The sequence below is a fragment of the Elephantulus edwardii genome, unplaced genomic scaffold (assembly GCF_000299155.1).
Source record: "Elephantulus edwardii isolate Elephantulus edwardi_28Jun2011 unplaced genomic scaffold, EleEdw1.0 scaffold00040, whole genome shotgun sequence".
In the NCBI taxonomy this organism is placed as follows: Eukaryota; Metazoa; Chordata; class Mammalia; order Macroscelidea; family Macroscelididae; genus Elephantulus; species Elephantulus edwardii.
Genome location: NW_006399790.1, coordinates 15,374,151 through 15,400,473, shown reverse-complemented (window position 1 = coordinate 15,400,473; position 26,323 = coordinate 15,374,151). Strand labels below are relative to the sequence as shown.

The 26,323-nt window shown below is 38.3% G+C and overlaps 1 protein-coding gene across 3 annotated transcripts in view; it reads right to left on the bottom strand.

Annotated features, from left to right (window-relative positions):
• TENM1 (teneurin transmembrane protein 1) overlaps nt 1-26,323 on the bottom strand; it is a 795,992-nt gene that overhangs the window by 383,936 nt on the left and 385,733 nt on the right. For all 3 annotated transcript variants that reach the window (XM_006885054.1, XM_006885055.1, XM_006885056.1), the window contains exons 7-8: nt 4,952-5,151; nt 2,736-2,946 (exon numbers count right to left, since the gene is read on the bottom strand). In XM_006885054.1, coding sequence (XP_006885116.1) covers nt 2,736-2,946; nt 4,952-5,151 — 411 coding nt within the window. The remainder of the gene's footprint in view (nt 1-2,735; nt 2,947-4,951; nt 5,152-26,323) is intronic.

Below are 26,323 nucleotides of genomic sequence, written 5' to 3'. Positions count from 1 at the left end.
TCCACAACCTTGCCAGCATTTGTTGCTTGCTGTTCTGTTAAATTTTGCTATTCTGACTGGGGTGAGATGATATCTCATAGTTGATTTTCTAATATTATCATCAAATAGATGAATCAGTGACACTCCGAACAGTTAAGTTCTCACAAAGCTCGCTATGTTTAATCAAACATATCATGTGCTTTTTACTATAATTAAGATAAAATTTTTTTAAGTATAATAAGAAGAATTTAAAGAGCAAATAACTTATACCACCTTTTCATTATCTGCACTTCACTTTGATTCTCTTTAAGTGGAATTGTAGGGCAAATGTGCTGTTTCAAATCTTAAAACAGGTAACAGAATAGTAACTGAGTTGATCCTGAGAAAAACCAGGTATGTTGTTGCACATGAAACTATTAGATTGGTGATAGGAATTGGATCTCAAAGACTCTTTTTATAGGAGAAAGCCAGAAACAGGAAAAATTTCCAAGTATGTTTGTTATTGCTGTTGATTGTCATCGAGTCAAGCACCACTCATAGCGACCCTATGAACAAAAGACCTGAAGCCTTTCTAGAACTATCGTCGTTTCTCCAAGTTCATAGAGTTTCCAGAGGCTTGTGATTTAGGAAGTTGATGCTACATCTGCTTCCCAACCTGTCTTAATATGGGAGCTCCACCAAACACTGTTCACCATGGGTAATCGTTACGACATTTAACAAGCCAGTGGCACAAGGTTCAGCATCACAGCACCCCAGGTTACCTCAGTATGGCAAATTAACAGAAGAATGCTGTATCACTTAGAAGAATGTTCCTTCCAAACATAACTGATTTTTTAATACAAAGGCCCCCATGAGGTCTTATTGACTCTAAACAAGAGGCTTAAATAAAAACAACCAATATAATATGTTGTTGTTGTTGTTATGTGCCATCGAGTCTCCTGCGACCCATAGCAACCCTATGTACAGCAGCTCTGAACCCTTTCCTGTCCTCAGCCAGTTTCACTAATGCCAAAACACCAACACATCGGGTTTATTAATTTTTTTAAAGGTTAATGACTTGGTTGGTTATTGTTCCGTTGCTGCTGTTGTTGTTGAGTCGAGTATGATTCATAGTGATCCATGAACAACAGATCTGAACCCTGTTCTGTCCTGTGCCATCCTCACACTTCCTGACACACTAGAGCCCATTGCAGCAGTCACTGTGCCAATCTACCTGACTGACGGTCTTCCTCTCTTTCACCAATCTTCTACCTTTCCAAGCATCACGTCCCTCTCCAAGGAATAGCAAGATGTTCAGTGTATGTGAAGTGAAGCAGTATCATCTTTGCCTTCAAGAAGCACTCTGGCTGCAACTTCTCCAACACATATTGGTTTGTTCTTTTGGCAGGTTAAGTGGTTTTAGCTTCAGCTTATTAGGTGTTAGGATAACAAGAAGTGACAAAATCTTTACAAAAATTTATGTCTTTTAATTTTCCTGATTTCATAGGAGAAAAATAACCTCATTGTCACACTGCATTATCAAAACTGGGTCTTGATAGAAAAATATTATTAACGATCCTTCCTCTGAGTTTGAGTCACTGTGTCAGTCTAGAGTACCATTTTCAATTTTCCTCTATTTAACTAACAAGTGGTTTGTCTTTTGAAGATTTAGAATTGGTGGAGTTATTCTCCAGGGCCAACACTCATCAGTGCATATTCTTATTGCCTTTGTGATTATTTAGAGAAAATTTTCTGATAATCATATGGCTGGGATACCAGTTTCTACCGACTCAAGGTCTTCAGCTTCAAGTAAAAATAGAACGTAATTGTTACAAAGAGCAGATGGTATATCTATTAACAGTCAACACATCTTCCCAAACATATGGTTGAACAGGCTACCTAAAGGATAAAGTGGGGAGAGTTGTGTAGAAAACCGACAGCTGTAAAATATTTTCCCTTCTTTTAAAAGACATGTGTTTTAGGAAAATTCATGCAATTAAATAGCGTGTCTATGAGTTGTTTACCCTCAGAGCTCTAAAATTGCTAAAAAGCTCAGCTTCATTTACACACAGGGTCAATGGGAATGAATTCATCAAAGGATGATAAGGGAGTGAGACATCTGTGAATCACTAGGGTCAAAGTGAATCAGAGTATGTGCAGACATTGAATTAAAAAGAATATGCTCCAAAAGATCCCAAGTACATGGAACGTGAGCCTTTTTGATGATTTTGAAGTTAATAATTTTTAAAGAGAGGCTTGGAATGACCTATATTATTATCATTAAGACTCTTCTCTAAATAGTGTTCTATTTTGAAGTCTCAATGATTTGACAAACAGCTGCTCTAAAGAAGAACTGTATAGATGATAGGCTTTATTTAAATTTGTTAAAAGGTATTTATTTCTTCTCTGTTCACAACAGAACTTGAATTAAGAAGCGCTCTCCTCCTTATTTGCCTCTTCACTGAGGTTGTTCATCTATACAGTGTTGGAATTAATATTTTCCAGGAAATTGTTGGTGCTGTGCATCTATAAAAAGGTCCCTAATAAGGGTTTGTAAGTAGCAGCCAATAATTGAGCATTTAAAAAATCTTAATCAGCATTTAAACAACATCAGTGACAACAACATTAGAAGCCTTTCTCATTGAAACCCACCTATCTTGAATAATGACTTTAAGGAAGAATGATCAATAAGCTTAAATACACCCAGTAACACTTTCATCCCAGATTGTGTCTTTCGAGAGTTATATCAATTCAACACAGTAGCTAAGCCAGCTTACCAATAGCTGTAGTCAGTACAAACACTTGCTCCATCTTTTTCCCATCATTGTAAAATGCCAGATACCACGGTCCTTGGTCCATGTACTCTATGAAACCTGTCTCCTGCAGTGAGGTCAAGATCAGGTTCCGAGGGGAGTGCTGGGTGTCATCAGAGCCCCTGGAGTCTTGTTTGCCCAGTTGTTTTCCATCCATTAGTTTTACAAAGTCAAACTGAAACAAATACAAATAAGAGGTTATTTCTGAAACTCAATGCTTCTAGACTGATGACGAACATCTCTAACTTTAATTGTTCTATTTCCTGTTCCTTCTTCAGAGATGGAGAAAGCAGAAAAAGAGGCTATTAATTAATATCCAAAACCAAAATTGCATTATTAATAATTACAAAACCCCTTTGTATTTAGAATTGCTATAAACCTTTCAGCTTTGGAGCATTAGAAACAATTGTTTAAAGATAAAACCAAGAAAAAGAAAAATATTTTAAAATATTTGAATGTTTACAATTATTAGTATTATGCAAGATCATCTTGATCTTTTATTAATGTATCTGATGAAAGAGATTTGAAAAGACATTCTTTTCAGAAATGCTCCTGTGACCTTCTCTACAAAACAGAAACAGTTCTATAGTTTTTAAAAACAAATGAATAGTGGAGAACTTGAGAAAAGTCATCATAATTTACTACCATTGTGGTAACATATTTGAATATTCAAATGACTTTCTTTTTTTTTCTCCAGCCAGTGAAGCACATAACACTTCTTTGCTTTAGCATTTATTTTGGTCACATTTGAACATCACACATATTCCCTGCTTATTCTGATACAGAAGGAAGGCTCTGAATATAGTCATATTGCCTGAAAACCAAGTAAGCTCTGTTGCTGCTATGCATTGTGGAGTTGAAATTGACTCATAGCTGACCCTCCAGTGGGTTTTCAGAAGCTGTAAACTGCATGAGAGCAGATTGCCTATTATAGAGCAGCTGGTAGATTCAACCTGCATGCCTTTGGGTTGGCTGCACAGCTCTGTACCACTAGGCCACCAGGCCTCCTTAAGTAAGCCTAAATGATTATAAAGCCCCTAAACTACAGATGAGTTCAGGTAATGTCTTTCAGTCAAAGTTGTACATCATTAAGTTATAACTTTTATGCAGAGTTTCTATCTATTATCAACTAGTGATATACTTGTCTTGATATACAGGTAAGTTAAAACAGATACGTAGAAATTACATCCAATGTCAATTAGTCAAATCTTTGTCTTAGTATGTAGTATATTGTATAGCAAATTTTCAAGAAATACTTCCAAATACATGAAACAATCTTTAATACAGTAATATATTAATAATATAATAATTATATTTTGATAGATGTTTCAAAATACATTCCATTTGTTGTTATGACCCTTTGGATGTATCTCAAATTTATAATAGGTTTTCCAGAGTTGGGATATTACTACAGGTTGTATGTAAATCAGATGCTTGTAACACAGGGTCTACCTGATAACTCCTTTTCACTACTTGTTTGATTTAAAAGAGTCCCAAATCAATTTATGCAGAGAATAGATAAGGGAAAAAGAAAAAAGGTGGCTAAACATATAGAAAACTCTATCTAATCCACTGTTGTTGAATTGGTTTCAACTCGTAAGGAATCTCCATTGGCTTTCTGAGGCTATAAATGATGATTAGATGAGTGTAGCCATCTTTCTCCTGAGGAGGCGCTGGTGGACTCATACTCTTAGCAACCTGATGCAACCCATAGACTATTGTACATGTTCAATTTATTATTAACACTAACTGGAGAAACCATTTCAACATGCCTTAATATGTAGAAGGGTGTGCTTTTTTGCTAATCTTCTACCATTTCCTGGAGGCAGGGTGGGAGTGGGGGGCGGGTAAGATATAGGAACCAGAGAAGGGAGTGTGTATGTGCCAGGGCTGAGTAGGGGTAGGGGGTGCTGATATGGTCAGGGTCACCCTGTTCCAGCTGAAATTTCAAGAGTATTTTCTTAAACTCCTTCCTCAGAATGTTCTTGGCTAAATGCCATTCCTTAGTTCTCAAAGTCCTTTGCTTCTTTACCTTGGGGATTATTATTCTGAAAATTTGTTCATTATCAACATTCCCTTCTCTCACCTGTGACTCCCACACATTACAAGTCACAATCCGTAAACTGTTCACTCCGCCACCCTCTAAGAAGGTTTACAAAAATACCAATAATATGAAATACCTGAGTATGTGTAGGTGGAATGTTTCTTCTGCCATAAATTCCCAGCAGAGAGTCCTTGGCTAAAGAAATATTGAATTTCAGATATATTGGATGGTGGATCGTAATCTGGAAACGCCAAAATAAGCCAGGTGGAATCGTTTGCATGACTTGTGCGCCAATGTCGACCTCTCCGGTGTCTATTGCACGTCCCTTCTGAAACACTGGTTTTAAAAACAGAGGATTATACATCATATTAATTTTATAAAACAACACATTTTCATTTTTCAACAACAAATACATCACAACTTGATCTACTCAGGTACTTCTTCCCGGTCACTTCATTGAAGAATCTTTGTTGTTATTAGATTTACTTTTATTTTACTTTTAAGATGAAGCTAAAGCAAACGTTTCTTTTATGTAATTACAGAAAAGCCTTTCGTAGAGAGGACAGTAGACAACTCTCACCTTTCTTTTTGAAATTGTAAATGATTTATCATATTTGTGGGGTGGGGAAGTTATTTGGTTTTTTTAATAAAATATAAACTCCACAAGGACAGAACAGTGGCTGGTTTGTCCATAGCTTTGTCCCGACTACCAAGAAAAATGCAGGCAAATAATGTACAATCAGTATATTTATAGAATGAATCCTCAAATAGTTTATTTGGGGAAATGGCACTAAAAAGGGTCCTGAAAGGAGAAAAATATTTCAACAGAGCTATTGAATACCTTATGGTCTGCCAAAAGGGCAAGTCTATTTTGGAAGAAGTATATCCAGGGTGCTCCTTACAGGCAAGGACAGTGAAATTTTGTCTTTAGAAAAGGACACCATTCTTGGAAAGTTGGACGGCCAGAGAAAGAGAGGAAGATTCCCAACAAGATGGATTGCAACAGTGGCCTCTAGTATATCAGAGATGATGAAGACGGCACAGGAAAGAGCAAGGCTGATATCTGCTGCTCACAGAGCCATCATGAGCTCTAGTCATCTCAGTGGCAACTAACATTAGGAAGGAGATGAGATAGTACAATGGTTAAACACGCAACAGTGAACAAAAATGGTTGGTGGTTCAAACCCACCAGAATGTTCAGGGGAGAAAAGAACTGGCAAACTGCTATTATTGCCATTGAATCACTTCTGCCCATAGTGACCTATGAGGCAGATTAGAACTGTTTCATAGTATTCAAGGTTGAAATCTTTATAGAATCTGACTGTCAACTCTTTTTTCGATTGAACGGTTTGTTGTTGTTGTTATTGCTTGCCGTCGAGTTGAGTATGACTCAGAGTGATTCTATGAACAAAACACCTAATGCCTTTCACAGCTATCGTTGTTTCTCCAAGTTCATAGAGTTTCCAGAGGCATGTGGTTTAGGAAGTGGATGCCACTCCTGCTTCCCAACTTGTTTTACAACTGGGAGCTCCAAACAACACTGTCCACAATGGGAAACCATTATAGTATTTAATATTCCCCTGGCACAAGGTTCAGCATCACAGCAAACCCAGGTTGCCTCATATAGCACATTGACAGAGAGTGAGGTGCAAAGTGGAAGAATGTTCCTCCAGATATAACAGCACGAGGGTCATTTAGCAGTGGTTAAGTATCATCGAGTCAAATACAACTCAGAGTAAGCTTTGCACAAGAGATGTGAACTCTGTTCTATAATTAACATCATTTTTGTACATTTATAAAGAGTTTGTAGAGTTTCCAGAGGCACCTCATTTAGGAAGTGGATGCCACTCCTGCTTGCCACCATGAATCAATCTGGAAGCTCATCCACCCATTGTACATAGTGGGTAACCATTATGGTATTCGACACGAGTATGGAACAGTGTTCAGCATCACAGCAACTCCAAGTTGTTCAGTACAGCAAATAGACAAATGATTGCTGTGTCTTTTTAAGAATATTCTTTTAAAATGAGTAGATTTGGCCTGAGGGTTTCCCACCTTTTGGCCAGTAGCCAAGTACTTAGCCTCTACAACACTGGGGGCCCTTTACACAAGGATTAAAACCCGAACAATAATACCAAGACAGTTGTACTCATTCCTGTGGGATTATCATGAGTTGAAGTTGACTGGATAGCACTTAGCAACATTCATTTGGGTGTTCAACCTGAACGTAATGTCTTGGACCAATGTACATAGGAAAGAGAGAAGTAGTAAGAAATGGGGCTCGAGGGAAAAGACAGTATTGTATTTTGGGGGCTTTGAGAGTTAGTCAAAAGAGATTACTTAAAGGAGAATTGGAATCCACTGTAAGAGAAGTAGATTCACACAATGGAATACTATACAACACTCAGGAACAATGATTTTGTAAATTACTGCCTAACTTGGGAGGGACTGGAGAGCATTATGCTAAGTGACTAACTCAGTCCCATAAGGACAAATACTGTTTAAGATCATTATTGTAGAATGAGTATGAAGATGCAAGTGGAGGGTGGAAGCAGAGGGGTGAGGAGGGCGGTGGGGGGGAGGATTAATCATGGGGTCATACAATTTGATGGGTGAGGGTGGTGAGGAAAATGGGAAGGAGCTGTTGTGAAAAACAATGCATTGGAACTTTTAAAATAAATCAGCATAAAATAAAATTAAAAACAAAAGATGATAAAAATGGGGGAAAAATTAATGTCAGGCTGATGCCTTTACCAAAGCATACATTTTAAGTAAAGCACATTTGCTTTTTTTAAAAAAGAGGATTAGAGATGTTTGCATACATTTAAAAAATATTCTTAGGATGAGGTACAAAAGGCATAAAAATGATAAAAGAATTAGCCATTGCTATCCAGTCAGTCCTGATTCACAGGCAAGTAATAGGATAGAACTATACGATTTCCAAGGCTGTAATCTTTACGGAAATGGACTAAGCTTTCTCCCACAGTGTGGCTGGTAGATTTGAAGTGCTGACCTTTTGATTAGCAGTGGTGTGCTTACCACCTATACCAACAAGGCTCCTGATACAGTAATTACAGGGGAAATACTTTAGTGAAATAGTATAATGGTCGAAATTTTGGGTATTCTCAAACTTCTCATATGGTAAAAAGTACATCCCAATAATAAGTAACCACAGTATGCATGGAAAAGTGAAAGATATTAGAAACAACGCAAAAAAGGCTCAAAAGCACCGCTTCTCACACTTCAGTGTGCATATGTTAAACTGCACCTTGTGATTCAGCAAGTCTGTGGTCAGGCATTTCTAACAGGTTCCCAAATGAAACCTGTATCGCAGGATCTACACCTTGAAGTGCAAAGTTCTAGAGGATATTAGGTGCAGTGGCTAAGGGAGAGTCAAACTGCTTTCATAATTATGAGAATCAGGGGCTTTGTTGTTAGGTGTCATCAGGCCAGTATTAGTCAACTCATTGTGATACAAGGTACAACAGAATGAACAACTGCACCATCCTCCTAATCATTGTATGTTTGAATCCAAGATCATCTTCTCTTTTTCATTGACTCTCTAACAAGTATGAAGACCTTCTCCCAGGTTGACTTTCCTGACAACATGTCCCAAGCATAAGAGACGAAGTGATTCAGATATCATTACAGTAGCAAAACCCAGAAAACTCAGGAAGGAACTTGTTTGTGAGAAAGATTGTTTGTGTTTGGAAAAATCAGGCTGTAATGTATTGTTGTCTTCTGTGGAATTATTTTGTTACATGACGGTGGGCAGAGGAGCGATACAATTGGAGGGAAGGAAATGAATTTGCCTTGATTTGAAGCTATCAGGATTACACCTCAGGAGGGAAAGTTCAATTTGGCCTCAGTTCATACCACCTTTCTATTTATTTCCTAGCCATCAACTCCTTCTCCACACCAAACACAGCTTTAAAAACACACATGGTCTCTGTCCTTTGTGTTCACCCTGTATAAAATTAACAGCCCATTAAGAAACACACCTGCAGTGGCTTTATTCAGAGGCCAATGCCTCGCGGCTTTTAACTCCCTAAAATACCTCCATTATTGCTTTTTTGTGTTAAGGCCAAGAGTAATAACTATTTTAAGAATGTTCACTGTTAACTGTTAATAATAGATTTCAAATGCAATTTTGAACATAATTATGTATTACAGGACACATAATTTTGTGGAATTGACATTTATAATAAAATACGACCTTTGAGATGATAAATGACCAACTGAGAACCTTATTTTCACTGAAAGTTACCTTCCCCCCCCCCATAGGAGACAGAGAGATTTGGTCCCCAAAGGGTTGGCTACATATTTAACTCTTAAGGTCCTTGAGCTGACAGGCCTCTTCAATGAACAAGTAATTAATAGACAGTGTTTATGTGGCCACTTCTATTCTCAAACCACTGTTTATTTAACGGCTCTCCTCATTAGGGGTTTTTATCACTTCTTAAAATGCATCATTTGATCGTGGAAAATATTATAAAAACAAAACATTAAACTGTTTCTAGGTTCAACAAACAGTAATTTAAAGGTATTCGGAACAGCCTTTAATTAGTACAGACACAGTTATTTAAGAAAAATTGGGACAAAACTGGTTGATGGGTATTAACCATTATATCCAAGCTGTGCTAACTGAATGCCCCATCATCTTTTGCTTCCTCACTTTATTGTCCCATATATTGCATAATGAGGCCATTTAAATGTTATTCACTAAATCAAAAGAAACTCATGATGCTGTGTTGTTGAGGTTTCCCGGTTATTAGCTTCGATAAATATCTGTGAAGCATCTAATGTGCATAAGATATTTATAAAACATTCTTTTAAAAGGAGATGGCGAGCTTACATTAGTTAAAACAAGGTAACTGAACAGAAATGACATGAAATGAATGAACATGTGGACTATAATTTAAATAAAAATAGCAAGGCAAGCTAATTGCAGTGATTTGGTATTAGAAAAAAAGAAATTTCCACAGCTTGCAGATGGAACACTTCTCATCTCCCAACCTTTAAAAGCTTCATGTATCAGAAAGGAAGATGTCTCTGTACTAGTAATCTATACCACTACACAGCCTGATCCATTTTATAATCTCAAAACCAGGTATGGATGAAATGTACTAATTAAGAACTCCTTTATTAGTCCATGATTTTTCATACTTTAGCTCAACGATGAGCGAGGAGGGGCTGAAGAGAAGTAAATGACATGCAGAACAAAACTCATTAAATAGGATTTTATTTATTAATTCTGTATTATTATATATTTAGAGAAACAATTATAATTATAGAACAAGGTTCAGATCTTTTGTTCATAAGGTCACCATGAGTTGTGCTTGACTTGACGGCCCTTAACAACAACAGCATTAATGTATGTAAGTAAAATAGTGCTCACCAAACTTAACATTGAGTTTAGATCTTTTTAAATTGTCAGCAGTAGAGCTAAAAGGAAACATTAAGGTGCAGCATTTGTAAAACTTGTGTTTTAATTGACATTCAATCATTTCTTTTACTGCGTATCAGAGGGCCTTGGAAGAACAAAATCTCCAGTAAGTAACAGAATACATTTTTGTGTACAAATCCAAGGTGAAGTTCAGAGAGACACGTCGCATATCAAACTGTGCAGTACTGTAGTTATCACAGTCTTACCAATATCTACCAATTTAGTTTACGCTAAACACTCTCTTTATAGGTTACAACACAGACATCAACTGCTGAGCAGGGAAAACCAGTGGCAGAGAGTCCATGTTGGAGGATGGCACAAGCCACCTGGAAGGTAAATATAGAGGCTGGAACTGGAGACAGACATGATGTGCAGTGAGTATTGACAAAAGCAATATTTCATTACGGCAAGACTCAGCTACTCACATAAATATAAATAACTTTAAAAAAATTTTACGTTGGTTTACTTCCAAAGTTCCTATACATTGTTTTTCACACCGGATCTTTCCCATGTCCTTTACTGACCCACATCTCCACCCATCAAATTGTGCGACCCTATGATTAAGCGCCTCCCCCATCCTCTCCCCTAGGCTCCCCCTCCCTCTCCTTGAATCCTCATACTCATTCTACAATAATGGTCTTATACAGTATTTTTCTTTATGAGACTGTATTAGTTCACTTACCATAATGCTCTTCAGTCCCTCCCAAGTTGCTGTTGTTATGTGCCATCGAGTTGCCTGCAACTCATAATGACCCTATGTACAACAGCCCTAAACCCTGCTCTATCCCTTGCCAATCTTATTGTCTCCACCACACCTATTCTCATTACCACAGTCACTGAATCAATCCACTTCATTGAGGGTCTTCCTCTCCTGCACTGTTCCTCCAACCTCCCAAGCATGACGTCCCTCTCCAAGGATTGGTCCTGCCTGCAACATGTCCTGGCTTCACCCTCTCCAGGACAAGCCTGTTTCTTCTCCTAGTGGTCCACGGTATATTCAGTACTCTTCCCCAGAACCACAGCTCAAAGGCATCAATTCTCGCTCTATCATCCCTAGTCATTGTCCAGTTTTTTTAAGCATAGCAAGTAATCGCAAAGACCACGACCTGTATCAGGTGCATCTTAGACTCTGGAGTGATGCCATTGCTCTTCAGTACCCTGGAGAGGTCCCTACCAGCAGACTTTCCAAGTATAATGTCCCTCTCCAAGGAATAGCCTTTCCTAGTAATATGCCCAAATTATGTGAGATGAAGCTTTACTATCTTTATCTCCAAGGAACATTCTGGGTGCCCATGGGAAGCACAATGTTATTTTTCAACATCACAACTCAAAGACATCAATTCATCTGTTACCTTTATTCATTGTCCAGCTCTCAGATGGATAGGAAGTGACTGGAAAGAGCATGGCATGAATTGTTGTTGTTGTTATGTGCCGTGGAGTCGTTTGCGACTCATAGCGACCCTGTGTACAACAGCCCTAATCCCTGCTCTATCCTGTGCCAATCGTACTGCCTCTGACACACACATCTGGATTACCCCAGTTACTGAATCAATCCATCTCATAGAGGGTCTTCCCTTCTTGTGCCATCCCTCCACCCTCCCAAGCATGATGTCCCTCTCCAAGGACCTGTCCCTCCTTGCAACATGCCCAAAGTATGTCAGACGAAGCCCCAGAATCCTTGCCTCCAAGGAGTTGCTTGGTTTAATCCTCTCCAAGATGAATCTGTTTGTTTTACTGGCAGTCCGTGGTACATTCAGTACTCTTCTCCAGCACCACAGCTCAAAAGCATCCATTCTCCTTCTGTCCTCCCTAGTCATTGTCCAACTCTCTGATGCATAACAAGTGATTGCAAAGACCATGGCCTACATCAGGCGCACCTTAGTCTCCAGAGAGACACCGTTGCTCTTGAGTACTTTAGAGAGGTCCCAACAGCAGACTTTCCCATTGCAATACATTTTTTTATTTCCTGACTGCTGGTGCCAAGAGTGTTGACCGTGGAGCCGAGCAAACTGAAGCTGTGAACAATAACAATCTCAATCTCTTCGCCATCCATCCTGATGCTACCAATTGGTCCAGTGGTGAGAATCTTTGTCTTCTTGACACTGAGCCTCAGTCCATACTGAAGGCTGCAGTCCTTAACCCTCTGCAGCAAGCATTTCAGGTCCTCCTCAGTTTCAGCAAGCAGGGTTGTGTCATCTGCATAATGCAGACTGTTACTAGATCTTCCACCAATCCTGATGCCACAATTCACCTCATAGAGCCCAGCCTCCCGGATAATCTGCTCTGCATACAGGTTGAAAAGGTATGGCATGAATTAGGTGCACCTTATTCCTCAAACTGGCATCACTGCTCCTCGATAATTTGGAAAAGTCCCTGACTGAAGTCTTTCCCAGTGCAATATGTGTCCTGATCTAACTCTTAATAGCAAGAATGTTGATTACAGATCTAAGTTAGATGAAGTCATTGACAGTTCTGAATTTCAATCTCTCCATCATTTATGATGTTGCCTATCTATCTATTCAGAGGTGAGAATTTTTGTTTCCTTGAGGGTAGAAAAGACTAACACATAGCTATTAATGACTAAAATTCCACTGTTAAAGTCTTCATGTACAAATGACTTTATCAATGATCAAAAAAAGCTAAACCAAAAACAAACAAACTCTCAAAAACTCAACCTCAAGTTCATTACTATTGAGTTGGAACCAACCCATAGCTGGCCTTCTGTCAAGTTTTCAAGGCTATAATTACACAGGAGGAGATTAGCCACCATTCTCCAACGGAGGATCTGGTGAATTTGAATCACCAGAAAATGTTGGCTTTGGGTTAGGAGGACAACTCCCTATAGACTAGACCACTAGGGATATTCTACACAACAGCAAGCTAACTAATCTTATGAAGACATATACAAAGTCCGTAAAATGTACCTATCCTAGGAAGGCATTACCTTAATAGAAGGTAATGTTGGCCAAAGAGAAAAGGAATTAAAAGAAATACACATTAAGAATACATTTGCCCTTCACTTTAGCCTATAGATATTCAATACCTTAAAAAAGCAGAAACAAAAGGGCTTTGGTATGGTTTTTCAGCTAAATTTGTCCTTGTGTGTGTCTTATGATTTAACTGTCATCTTTTTTTGTGTGTGTTTCTTAAAAATATATAATATGTATTTCACAGTAGCAAGCCTTTGCCAAGTTTAGGATATCAGTGTTGGGGGAAAAATGGGTAGGTGAAATCAGCTCATATTTCTTGTGATCAAAAGCTGTGAAGATCAAAAGTGGAAAACAAAACTCTACTATCTCCATCATATAATTTTGCTAAAGAAGAAAATGATGCATTTAACTTTCTGTTCTTCAGAGGCATATTTTTCGGTTTGGTATTCTTACACATGCTCTATTATAGCTGTTATATAATGCAAGAGAAGTCCAAAGAAGAAAAAGGAAGAAGAAATTTTTCAAGTAATAAGCACTTGATAAATGTTTCTTGGATGAATTGATAAAATACTAATGGTGTTAATTTATTTTTTTAATATTAATGTTGCTACCAATTCAGCTTGCTTGGCCCTACAATCAACGCTCTTTGCACCAGCAGTCTGGAAATCAAAAGACGAATGGCACTGGGAAAAATCTGCTGTCAGAGACCTCTTCAGAGTAATGAGAAGCAACAATGTTAGTCTAGAGATGAAAGTGTGCATGATACAGGCCATGGTCTTCAGAATTACTTGCTATGATAAGAAAACTGGACAATGCTGGAAAAGAGTCATGGACCGCCAAGAGAACAAACAGGTCTATCTTGGAGCAGGTGAAACCAAATTTCTCCTTGGAAGCAGGAGTTTGAAGCTGTTTCACATATTTTGGGCACATGGCCAGGACGGACCAATCCTTGGAGAAGGACATCATGCTCAGAAGGGTGGAGGGACAGCCCAAGAGAGGAAGATCGCAGATGAGATGGACTGATACCATAACTGGGACAATGGGGGTAGGTGTGTCCAAGTCAGTGAGAGTGGTTGAGGACAGGGCAGGCCTCAGAGCTGTTGTACATTGGGTTGCTATGAGTTGCTGGAAATCAGATGGCATGTAACAACAACAAAAACAATAACAACTTTTTTTGCATTTCAGTACAAAGTTTGATATGAGAAAGAATTGAAACGAGATGACTTTGGGAAATAACTGTGGATAAAATATGTGTATAATCCAGATCTTTTTGTCTTACTAGTAGTTGACTGGGTGGAAAAGTTTATTAGCTAATCTTACATTTCATAAATATAATGCTTCTAATTTAAATAAATTCAAAAGAGGTTGTGGCATGAGGGATATCATTAGTGATGTCTGATAAATGCTAGCTGAATGTAAAGAATACCAGAATAATGTCTATTTATGCTTTATTGACTATGCAAAAGCATTTGACTGGGTGGATCATAGTAAGTTATAACTAACATTGATATGGATGGGAATTCCAGGACACTTAACTGTACTCATGCAAACCTACAACAAAAGCTGTAAGGTAGAAGATCAGTGAAAGTGAGAAGGATCTTCAACAAGATAGATTGACAGAGGGAATATAATGATGGGCTCACTCTTATCAGAGATGAAGAAGGCATAGGAGAGGGCAAGGTTCAGATATGTGCACAGAGTTGCTTTGAGTTGAAGTCAACACTATAGAACATAACAACAAAAAGCATGAACAACTGTGTCCAGATACTGCAAGTCTTCAGATTTTTGTGCAATAGCTTATCAAATCATTTCACATGTCTTCTAGTCTGAAATAGACACTGCCAAAACATAATCTTTAATTCAAGGTCCTATTTTGAGATTGGCACAGGATAGACCAGGGTTTAGGGCTGGTGCACATATGGTCATTATGAGTCGCAGGTGACTTGACAACACGTAACAACAATAACAATTATTACTATGTTTATATGGAATAAATGATCTTAGAAATAACATGACTTGCAAAGAATTACTTAAAGGTTAGTGAATAAATATGGATAGATGCAATGTAGAGGAAAAAATGAAATTAAGAAAACAAAATAAAAATATTTAGAAAGACTCTTGTTATTGTTAGAAGCCAGTGAGTCAAGTGCAACTCATAGAAACACTACGAACAACAGATCTTAACCCCGAACTATCCCGTGCCATATTCCCAATCTCTGATACACATGAGCCCATTGTTGCAGTAATTGTGTTAATCATCCTTCTGGTTGAGGGTTGTCCTCTCTTTTGAAATACCTCCACATTTCCAAGCATGGTGTCCTTCTCCAAGGAATAGCCTCTTGTAGCAACAAGACCAATGTATGTGAAACAGAGCTTTATTATATTTGCCTCCAAGGAGCACTCTGGTTGCATTTTCTCCAAGACACACCTGTTTGTTCTTTTGGCAGTCTAAGTAACCATTGCCAAATCCAGGACCATAAAGATTTAAGTCTATATTTTCATATGAGTGTTTCATAGTTTTAGGTCTTAGATTAATTTTGAATTACTTTTTGTATATGGCATAAGGTGGGGATTCAACAGTATTCGTTTCATGATGATATCCAATTATCTTAACACCATTTGTTGAAAAGACTGTTCTTATCCCCATCAAATGGTCTTGGCATCTTTGCTGAAATCAATCTGATACAAATACGCTATTTCATATCTCAATCTTCTTTTTCAAGTGTCTATATATCTACTCTTGTATCTAGATAATATCTGTATAATATCTATTCAATAATATTGAAGTGTCTTAATTTTTATACCTTTATAAATAATTTTTGAGATCAGGAAGTGTGAGGCCTCCAACTTTGTTCTTTATAGAGACAGTTTTGGTTTTGTAACATACATACACATTTACCAAGCTTTTCCATATGAACTTCATTATAATCCTGTTTGATTTTACACAAAGAAAGAGGTTGGGATTTTGTTAGAACTTTCAACTTGGGAACCATCACCATATTAGCAATACTAAATCTTTTGATCCATGAACATAAAACATAGGATTTTTTTTATTTATTTAGGCTTTTTCTTAGTTTGTTCCAATGATAGAATTTCCCAGTGTATCAGTCTTTCAGATTTTTAAATTCAGGTGAGATAGACTCAAGATCATATTTTGGTTCTTGTAGACTTGTTTTCATTTGCTTGAGCTTCTACTGAAACTTGCACATGAGAAAATTAAAACAAAATACTATCAGCTGTGGCACTGGGGATACCATTGTGGATGTCAGATAGATCCTAGCTGAATGCAAAGAATACTAGAACGTCCATTTGTGTTTTATTCACCATGCAAAAGCATTTGACTGTGTGGATCATAATAAACTGTGGCTAACATTAAGAATGGGAATCTCAGAACACTTAATTGTACTCGTGTGAAACCTAGACCAAGAGATGATCAAAGCAAGTCATTCCTTGGAGAGGCATATGCTTGTAAAGGTGGAGGGAAGGCCAAAGAGAGGAAGATCTTCAACCAGGTGGATTGACACATTTATTGCTGCAATGGGCTCAAGTGTGTCAGATATGGTGAGGATGGCACAGGATAGGATAGGGTTCAGATGTTCATAGAGTCACTATGACTTGTACTAGTCTCAGTGACACGTAACCACGACAACAGCAATAACTTATACATGGTATTGAAAATAGAAACAACAAAAGAAACACTCATTAGACTTCACAAAATCCTAAAAAATGGATTTAAAGGACATTACTAAGAATATGAAAAGGTGTTGTTAAGGTGTATTTTCATTGATTCCAAATAATTTTGACTTCAGGTAAATTGAACAAAACATTGCTTGGTCCTGTGCCACCATCTCAGATTTTCCTGTATTTCAGTTCGTTGTTGCACCCATTGTGTCAATCCATCTCCTTAAGGGCATTCCTCTATTGCACTGACCCTTTCAGTTACCAAGGGAGTTCTGATGATGGGGAATCTTCTTGAGATTTAGAGCCTCAGACACCCAATGGAGGATCCCTATGTGTTGGTTTCTCCTTGATGCCAATGAGTGAGAGTGTTACATTACCAAGCAGAATATCCTTCTCTAGGGTCAGGCCCCTCCTGAGAGTGTTTCCTATGTACTTGTCACAAATTTCACCATTATCCACTGTAGGGAACATTCTGGTTGTACTTTTCCCCAGACACAATTGTTTGTTCTTCTGGGAGTATATGATATAGTCATTATTCTTCACCAAGTCCATACATCAACGGTATGAATTCTGCTTTAGTCTTCCTTATTCCTTGTCCTCAGAGTGACAACTTTACCCTTTAGCACATGAAAGAGCTCTTTTATAGGAGATTTGCTCAATGCAACCAGCTGTTTATTTCTTGACTGCTACTTTCATGGTCATTGATTGTGAACCCAAAGAAAATTAAACCCTTGACAGTTTCACTGTTGTCATGATGCTGCTTATTATTCCAGTTGTGAATGAAGACTTTTGTTTTCTTGAGGTTGAGTTGTAATCCATACTGAAGGCTATAGTCTTTGACCTTTATCATTAAGTGCTTGAGATTGTCTTTGTTTTCTGCAAGCAAGGTTGTGTCATCTGGATGCTGTTGTTGTTGTTGTATGCCATTGAGTCAGAACTGACCCATAGTTGACTCTCTAGCGTGTATTCAGAGGCAGTGATTGAATGGGAGGAGATTTCCCATCCTTCTTCCACAGAGAAGCTCGTGGATTTGAACCATGTGCCTTGAGGATTGCAGTGTAGATTCTTACCATTAGGCCACCAGAGCTTGTTTTTGTTGTTATATGTCATCAAGTTGACTCTGGCTCATAGCGACCCTATGTACAACAGCTCTGAACCATGCACTCTGCTTAGCCAATCTCTCTGTCTTCAACACACCTATCCCTATAACCCCAGTTACTGGGTCAACCCATCTCATCCAGGGTCTTCATTTCCTGTGCTGCCCCTCCATCCTTCCAAGCATGAAATCCCTCTCCAAGGACTGGCCCTTCCTTGCTACATGCTCAAAGTATGTCAGATGTAGCTTCAAAACCCTTGCCTCCAAGGAGCAGCCTGATTTTACTCTCTCCAGGATGGACCTCTTTGTTCTCTTGGCGGTCCACGGTATGCTCAATACTCTTCTTCAGCACCACAGCTCAAAAGGCATCAATTCTTCTTCTATCATCCTTAGTCACTGTCCAGCGTTCTGATGCATAGTAAGTAATTCTGAAGACCATGGCCTAGATCAAGCGTGCCTTAGTCTCTAGACTGACATCATTTTTCTTCAGTACTCTGGAGAGTACTCTGTATTTTCCAAATGCATTTCATCATTTGATTTCCTGGCTGCTGGTACCAAGATATCAAAATGTCTCTCTCATATTCAATATCGATATGATTTAGTGACCTAGCTTATAAGGCTCTACTCTCTTATTCACTCCTATTTTCTCCAGATCTTTGATCTGTTCGTAATCTCCTTTCTTACGCTAGCATATTCCTTTTAGATTGGTTTCTTATTCTATGTCTTCAATTGAGTGCAAGCAAACCTTTTTTTAGGAAAAAAAAATCATAAAATTACCTAACTGTTCCTATAGGGTGTTGTGCTGCAAATACAAAATGGTGCCTCTCTTAATATTTTGAAGCCACCAGGTGCTCCACGAAAGAAAGATGGCCAGTCTCCACATGTGCAATTTGTACCCTCTACAACCTCACTGGAATGATAGCAATGGATTAGTTTTGACTTGATGGCAATATAGACATGTTTTTGGTGGGTTTGGGTTTGGTTTTTTCTTACTGTTTTTTAATCTAGTTTTACTATTTCTCTCCATTTCTTTTTTAAAGTATCTTTTTTGTATCATCATTCACTTACCACTTGGGCTATTTTATTATTGTCTACCCTGTACTGTTCTCCAATCTATTATTCCATTCTCCGGAAAATGTGCTCCTCTAACAAGGTCAACTAGGATGACTTTTTTTTTCTTTTCTTTTTAGTTATCAAGGTCAAACTCAAATTATTTCGCAATGTCACCATTTCATCTTTCTTCTTTTCGAGCCTCTCAATCAGCTAACCATCTCATTTCTATCTCTACACCACAGTTGGTTGCATGTTATTCTGCACTGTATGTGTATGTATGGCAGGTTCTTCCAGCTCTCTTATTCAAATGGAACCTTCTCAAGGGCGAAAAATAAAATAAAATATGTCTTGGGCTTCTTTTGTGAACTTTCCCTGGGGCATTTAAAATAACTGCTTGACTGATATGGAATTTAAGATCTTGAGTTTTTGTATTTCTGAACACTACGATTTCCTTCCTCTCTCAAGATTATTTTAATGGAGGATTTGAGGTGGTCAGGCATCATTTCACTTTCACTTCAACTTTTTACTTTTATTCTTCCATTTCCCTAAACCCTTGGAAGAGGAAAGATATTATCTGTGTGCTGTTCTGATAAAGAAAATGTCAGTAGAGTGTAAAATGGAAATAACGAAAGGAAAATAACTACGAAGTAGGAGCTATAGGAAGGTGCAAAACCAATAAGATTCTTCTTAACAATTGGACAGGTAAAAGCTGAGAATGAATGCATGCTTATTATTTTATTTTTTATTAAAAACAAAAAAAAAACCCCACTGACATGAAATACATTCCAACCCACAGCGACCCTCCAGGACAGAGCAGAACTGCCCACAGGGTATCCAAGGCTGTGAAGTAGACTACCTCATCTTCTCCTAGGGAGTGGATGGTGGGTGTGAACTGCTGACCTTTTGGTTAGCAGACAAGTCCTTTAACTACTACAGCACTGTTATTGGATACCATAGAGTTGGAACCAACCCAGAGCTGATCCTCAGGTGAGTTTTCAGAGACATTTAATTGTACAGGAAGAAATTGTCCATCCTTTTCCTTTGGAGCAGCTGGCAGCCTCGAACCTTGTGCCCTTGGAATTGCAGCTCAGCTTCTAGCAACTAGGCCACCAGAGCTTCCTGCTACTAGTGTCTCTTTTATTATCTATATCCATAAAAACTCATTGCCAGTTGGTTTGGTCTAATTCGTGATGATCCTCCATCTAGTTTCCCTGGCTATGTTTTTGTGCAGGAGGAGACTGCCCATTCTTTTCCATAGAAACATATACTGTATTTGAACCTTGAACCTTTTGGTTAGTAGCTCTGAACAGTACGTCCTATGGTTTCCTATTATCCAGGGGTCTCTATTATCTATTTTTGTTGTTATGCCACCAGGGATCCCTACTATCTATTGTTATGTTCCATCAAGTTGGAACTGACCCTAGCTGACCCTCCAGTGGGTTTTCAGAGGCAGTAAATTGCGTGCAATGAGATTGCCCATCTTTCTCCTGCAGAACAAATGATGGATTTAAACAGCTTGCCTTCAGGTTGGCAGCACAGCTCCTTACCACTAGGCCACCAAAATTCCCTTGTTATCTATAGATTTACAAAGTTACTCACTCCAGAAGGCAGTTTGGTGTTTCCTCAGAAAGCTGAACATGGAAATTCCATGTGACCTAGCCTTGGAATATACCCCAAGAGAATAAGAACTGATGCACAAATGGAGACTTGTACACCAACGTTCATAGCAACATCATTCACCATCACAAGAACGTGGAAACATGGAACATGGTGCATTCACATGATGGAATACTACACAGCATGCAGGAACAATGATTTCGCAAATCATTACTTAACTTGGTAGGGACCAGAGAACACTATCCTAAGTGAACTATCAGAGTCCCATAAGGATAAATACTGCATAAGAGCATGTAGAAATGGATAACTAGTACAATGTGTTTGCAGACCTAAGGAGAGGGATCAGAGTGGTGGGGATGGGCAGGGGGGTAATCGTGGGGTTGCACGGTTTGATAGGGGAGTGGATTGGGGAGGCTGGGGGTATCCAGTCTGAGGGGCAATGTATACAAATGTTGTAGATAAACCAGTGTAAAATTTAAAAACAAAAATTAATCTTAAGAAAGAAAAAAAATCCAAAAAAAGTTCTCTACAGAGAAAATGCAGACTTGCTCATTAAATTGTTGCAGTCTAGGACTTGATTTTTCAAAATGAGTAAATTTTATATAGCTAGAATTATTTTGGCTTCACACGTGCAGACACACACACATACATGTTAGTGAATGTCTGAGCTTCCTTCAAAAATAATTCAGACTGAAAGATATAAATGCATGCTCAAAAGAATATATTTAACTGAATATGCATATTGTGGAAAAGTTTCTACAAGGGACTCATCCCCTTCAATTTTGAAAGATGTTAGCTCCTCGCTTTTGAAAGAATAGCTCATGAGGATAAATATGTCATTTTATGGCGCCCCACTTCAAGCTCCTGTTAGATGTAGACAGAGTATCGGGCAATAGTGACCACAATCCAGGTCCACTTCTTATGGCTTCACAGGAGAGGTGTGCAATAGAGGTGTGCTGTAGTTTAAATGAAAATAAGTACAATGAGGATTAAAATGAACAAGACTAAAACATTACACATATATGACCAGGAACATTTAACATGAATTTTTTATACCACAAATAAGTTTGCCTTTTAGCATAGGGAACCCTTTCCATAAATCTGCTTTAGAAGTCAGGTCTCCAGTATGCTTTAGAAAAGCTTTTGTTAAAACTGAAGTATATTGATAAAGTGATTTAATATAGTTGAAAACAAGTTGCAGCACTCTAGCAGGGCCCTCTGAAACCTTGCGCTAGAGAAACATCTATATGGCATTATAGGAAACATTTACTGTAATTTGCCATCAATCTTTAAAAATAATAATGTTAAGCTCCCAACACTGTTGTCTTCGTTAGTGCATTACTACTATTTTATTCATGTGGTTTGTTGTGCTTATATGAATTATTCCCAATTCTATCACAATGTCCTGGGCTCTAATATCCTTTAAGTAAAAGATACAGAAACTATGGGTTGACTCGTAGGGCAACTTAGTGCATTTAAACATCCACATGTCCAATGCACCAATATTGAATAACCACAGAATTAGACTGCAGAACTGCGTTCCATCTGAATACACAATGATTACTTGGGGGTCAGCACAGTTCTTTTGTTTGGTACACAATATAAACCTTTTATCTACTCGCTGGGTCTGTGAAATAAATATCTGTGGAAGCATAAGCAAATTTAGAATTCTACTATTATTCAAGGCCCCACAATTGTCACTGCATAAACTGTCCCAGCGCAACTAGCATACAAAACAAAACCAAAATAAAATAAACAAAAAAATCCAAACACAACTAAAAATCCAAAGCAACAACTAAACATGTACATATATCCCTCATTTTGGCAAGGGCCACAGAGAGAAATTATCATAAAAGGTATAGTCTGTGCTGTTGCTTCATTTTCAACTCAAGTTCTTGTTTGGACATACACATAGCTTCTGTTATTAGGAGTAAATGTTCTCATTGAATGTGGATTCCCTGTGTGGGATATGAGACTTAAAAAGGACTCTTAGAGAAGGGATATACATTTGACTGTAAGCATTGAGAGCTTAGCTTGAAGTAAGTTTTACGTAAACAATTGACCTTGGGAGGCAAAGACAGAAAAGCTCCAAAGCCTCAAAGAAAAATAATGATCTAACGGTAAAGAAAACCCAGGTCCTATTATAACAGATATCTTGAAAGTGTTAAAGAGCAAAGTTGTCACTTTGAGGACTAAAGAGATCCTGGTCCAAGACACAGTATCTTTAATTGCCTAATATGCATGTGAGAGTTCCATCTCACATATTCCGGGCATGTTGCTAGGAGAGGCTATTCCTTGGAGTGGCACATGATGATTGGAAAGGCAGAGAGTTGGTGAAGGAGAGGAAGCCCTTCGACCAGGTTGATTGACAGAGTGACTGCCTCAGAGGGCTCTATCTAGTGTGTTAGGAAGTGTGAGGATGGTACGGGATAGGACGGGGTTCAGGTTTGTTGTTCATAGGGTTGCTATTTGTCGCACTCAACTCGACGGCACCTAACAACAATAACAACAATATGCATGTGAAAGCTGGACAACGAATAAAGAAGGCTGAAGAAAGATTGATGCCTTTGATTTAAAATGTTAGTGAAGAATATTAAATACACCATCGACTGCCAGAAGAACAAGCAAATTTGTCTTGAAAGAAGTGTAGTCAGAATCCTCCCTAGAAACAAAGATGGCAAGATTTCTTCTCACAAACTCTGGACAGGTTATCAGGAGGGAGGAGTTCTGGAGACGATCTTCATGTTTGGTAAATAGAGAAGAGTCAGTGAAAAATAGGAGGACACTCACTAAGATGAATTAACATAATGACTGCAACAATCGTTTCGAGCCCAGCAACAATTTTTGAGGAGAGGCAGCATTGAGCAGTGTCGTGTTCTGTTGTACAGAAGGACAATACCTAACAACAACAAATCTCAGGTCTACCTGTAGTTACCCCTCTTATACAGGCTAGTCACTTCACTTACTTGTGCTTTCTTTTATAACTTTAAAACAAGGATAACATAGGTGTTAGAAATATATCAACTCTTGTGAAGAAAAAAGAACTGAGACTATTTTGAAATTACAGATACTTTCTAAGTGTTATTTATTATTGTTATGTATTTAACACAAATTTAAAACAAAGAAATCTTATAAAGTAGAAGACAGGGTAGTAATTACTTGAATTATGATAAAAGTGAGCCCTTTAAACAGCAGATATGGTCTGCACACTTAATAGATTTACAGTTTAATGCTTAAAGTATGTAACTTTGGCAAAGTTGGGTCAACATTTCCTTGGATCGACTAATTGTTGCTTAATAGCTGAACTTAGATTCACTCAGTCCTTGGATGTACAGCTGGTAAGATCTGAGATATAAGCCTAGTGGTAAGAAACTGTCTATAATGCCAAAAGTAGGTTGTTCGAATTCACCATCTGCTTCATGAGAGAAGGATGGGCAATCTCTTCCCCTGCAACTTTACTGTCTCTGAAGACTTGATGAAGGGTCAACTATGGGTCAGTTCTGACTGTTGTTGTTATGTGCTGTTGAGTCAGCTCATAGTGACCCTGGTTAAACATCTCTGAAGCCTGCCCTGCCCTGAGCCTATCACTGACTCTGACATACCAACTCCCATTGCCCTAGTTACTGTGTCAATCCATCTCATCTGGGGCCTTCCTCTCCTGCGCTGTCCCTCCACCCTTCTGAGCATGTCCTTCTCCAAGGACCAGTCCCTCTTGGCCACGTGACCACAGTATGAGATGGAGCATCACAATTCTAGCCTCCAAGGAGAAACTTGGTTTCACTCTCTCCAAGACAGACCTGTTTTCTTGGTGGTCCATGGTATGTTCAAGACTTCTCCAGCATCACAACTCAGCTCAGTTCTGACTAGAAGGCACATAAAAACAACAACTACATCACCAGTGTTTCTGAAACCCTTAACAGTGGCTAAAAGAAGGAAGTGGAAAGAAAGGAAAGGCAAGGAGAATGGCAGTTTGAGCAGCAATTTGCTCCCTTCTTGCATTTTTTTCTAGAAGAAGTTGACTTTTTATCTGTTTGATGTTTGTAAATTCAAGGTGAGATTTAATATGAATAAATCTCTGCTTATCCTTGCTCCCCCAAGAGGTTTGAAATCCACATCCCTCAACATTCAGGTGAGAGACTGGAGCCCAGAGAGATCACTATTTGGTCTTGGCCAAAGCATCTTCCTGATAGGCTATAAATTGTATCAAACTGACCAGCTATATATTGTTTACATGGTCATATATTCAGCAGACACTGACTAGAAAATATATTTTCCCCCTTTCGAGTTTGTGAAGATATATCTTGTAGGGTGAATTGAAAAGAAGTACTACTTTTCTCCAAAACTAGAATTTTGCAAAATTGCAAGGAAGATAAAAGTCTTTGTACCTCTTTACTTCTATCTCCCTCCACTCCCCCTTCTGTGTTCTAGGTGTTCAGTTTAGGCATCCAATTTGCAGAAAGTTGGTACCATCAACTATAAAAAAAAATAATTCCATCTTTGGAGAGATCACTATGTTGGACTTTGACAATGTCAGATTTTATCTGATCCCCATACTCTCAGAAATCAGAGCTGGCTAAGAAATTCCTCTAATAGTTTGTAAAAATTCCTTCTACCATTTTGTGTTCTGAAAAATCATCCTTCCCCATATCACTTAGGTAAAACTCCCTATCTACTATATCTCATGACTCCAATAACACTTTGACTCTTATGTTAGTAGTGGCAAGGCCAAATACAGAACCTTCCACTTCTTATTTCTTATTACAGCTTGAAGAAAAGACATTTGCTTATTTTTCTGGTTTTTGCCTTTAACATGTCCTTACTGAAGACGGTCCTAAATTGATCTCTAATTGTCCTCCAGTTAATTCTGACTCATAGAGTCCTTAAAGGACAGAGAAAAACAACCATATTGCGCTTACAAGACAGTATCAGAAAGGTCACTCATGGTGGACAAGTTTCAGTTGTGTTTCCAGACTAAGACAAAGTTGGAATGGATGTCAGAAGAGACTCTGTAACTTACACTGGCACGAAAATAAGGAGAAGGGGTACGAGTTTAGAGAGGTAAGAGAGTTGAAAAGAGGGTTTCAGTTAAAGAAGACAAAGCAAAGTATTTCAATGAAACATTCAAGGAGCTGGAGTTAGGATGCTAAAAGGAAAGAACACATATATCATTCAAGAAGAGTGTGACAGCAGGATCAGATTCAAGGATGACTCATCAGCGTTATGCTGGTGATATAACTAAGTGAAGACTTGAAGCACTTACTGAACAAGATTAATGTAGGTTAAGGGTCAATGCCAAGAAAACAAAAGTCCTCACCAATGGACCAATAGGTAGTACCATGATTGCTTTTATTGTTGTTAGGTGTCATCAACTATGTCTCATAGCAACATAGCAACAGATCTAAATCTTGTCCTGTCTGTACCATCTTAGTGATAAATGGAAAAATGATTCAAGTTTTCATTGCTTTTATTTTACTTAGATCCACAATCTACCTATGGTAGCAGCAGTCAAGAAATTAAGATATAGTGCTTTGGGGACATCTGCTTTCAAAGACCCCTTTCAAAGTTCTAAAGAGCAAAGATGTCAATTTAAACGGGTCCTTGGAGAGGGACATCATGCTTGGGAGGGTGGAGGGACAGCGCAGGAGGGGAAGACCCTCTATGAGATGGATTGATTCGGTGACTGGG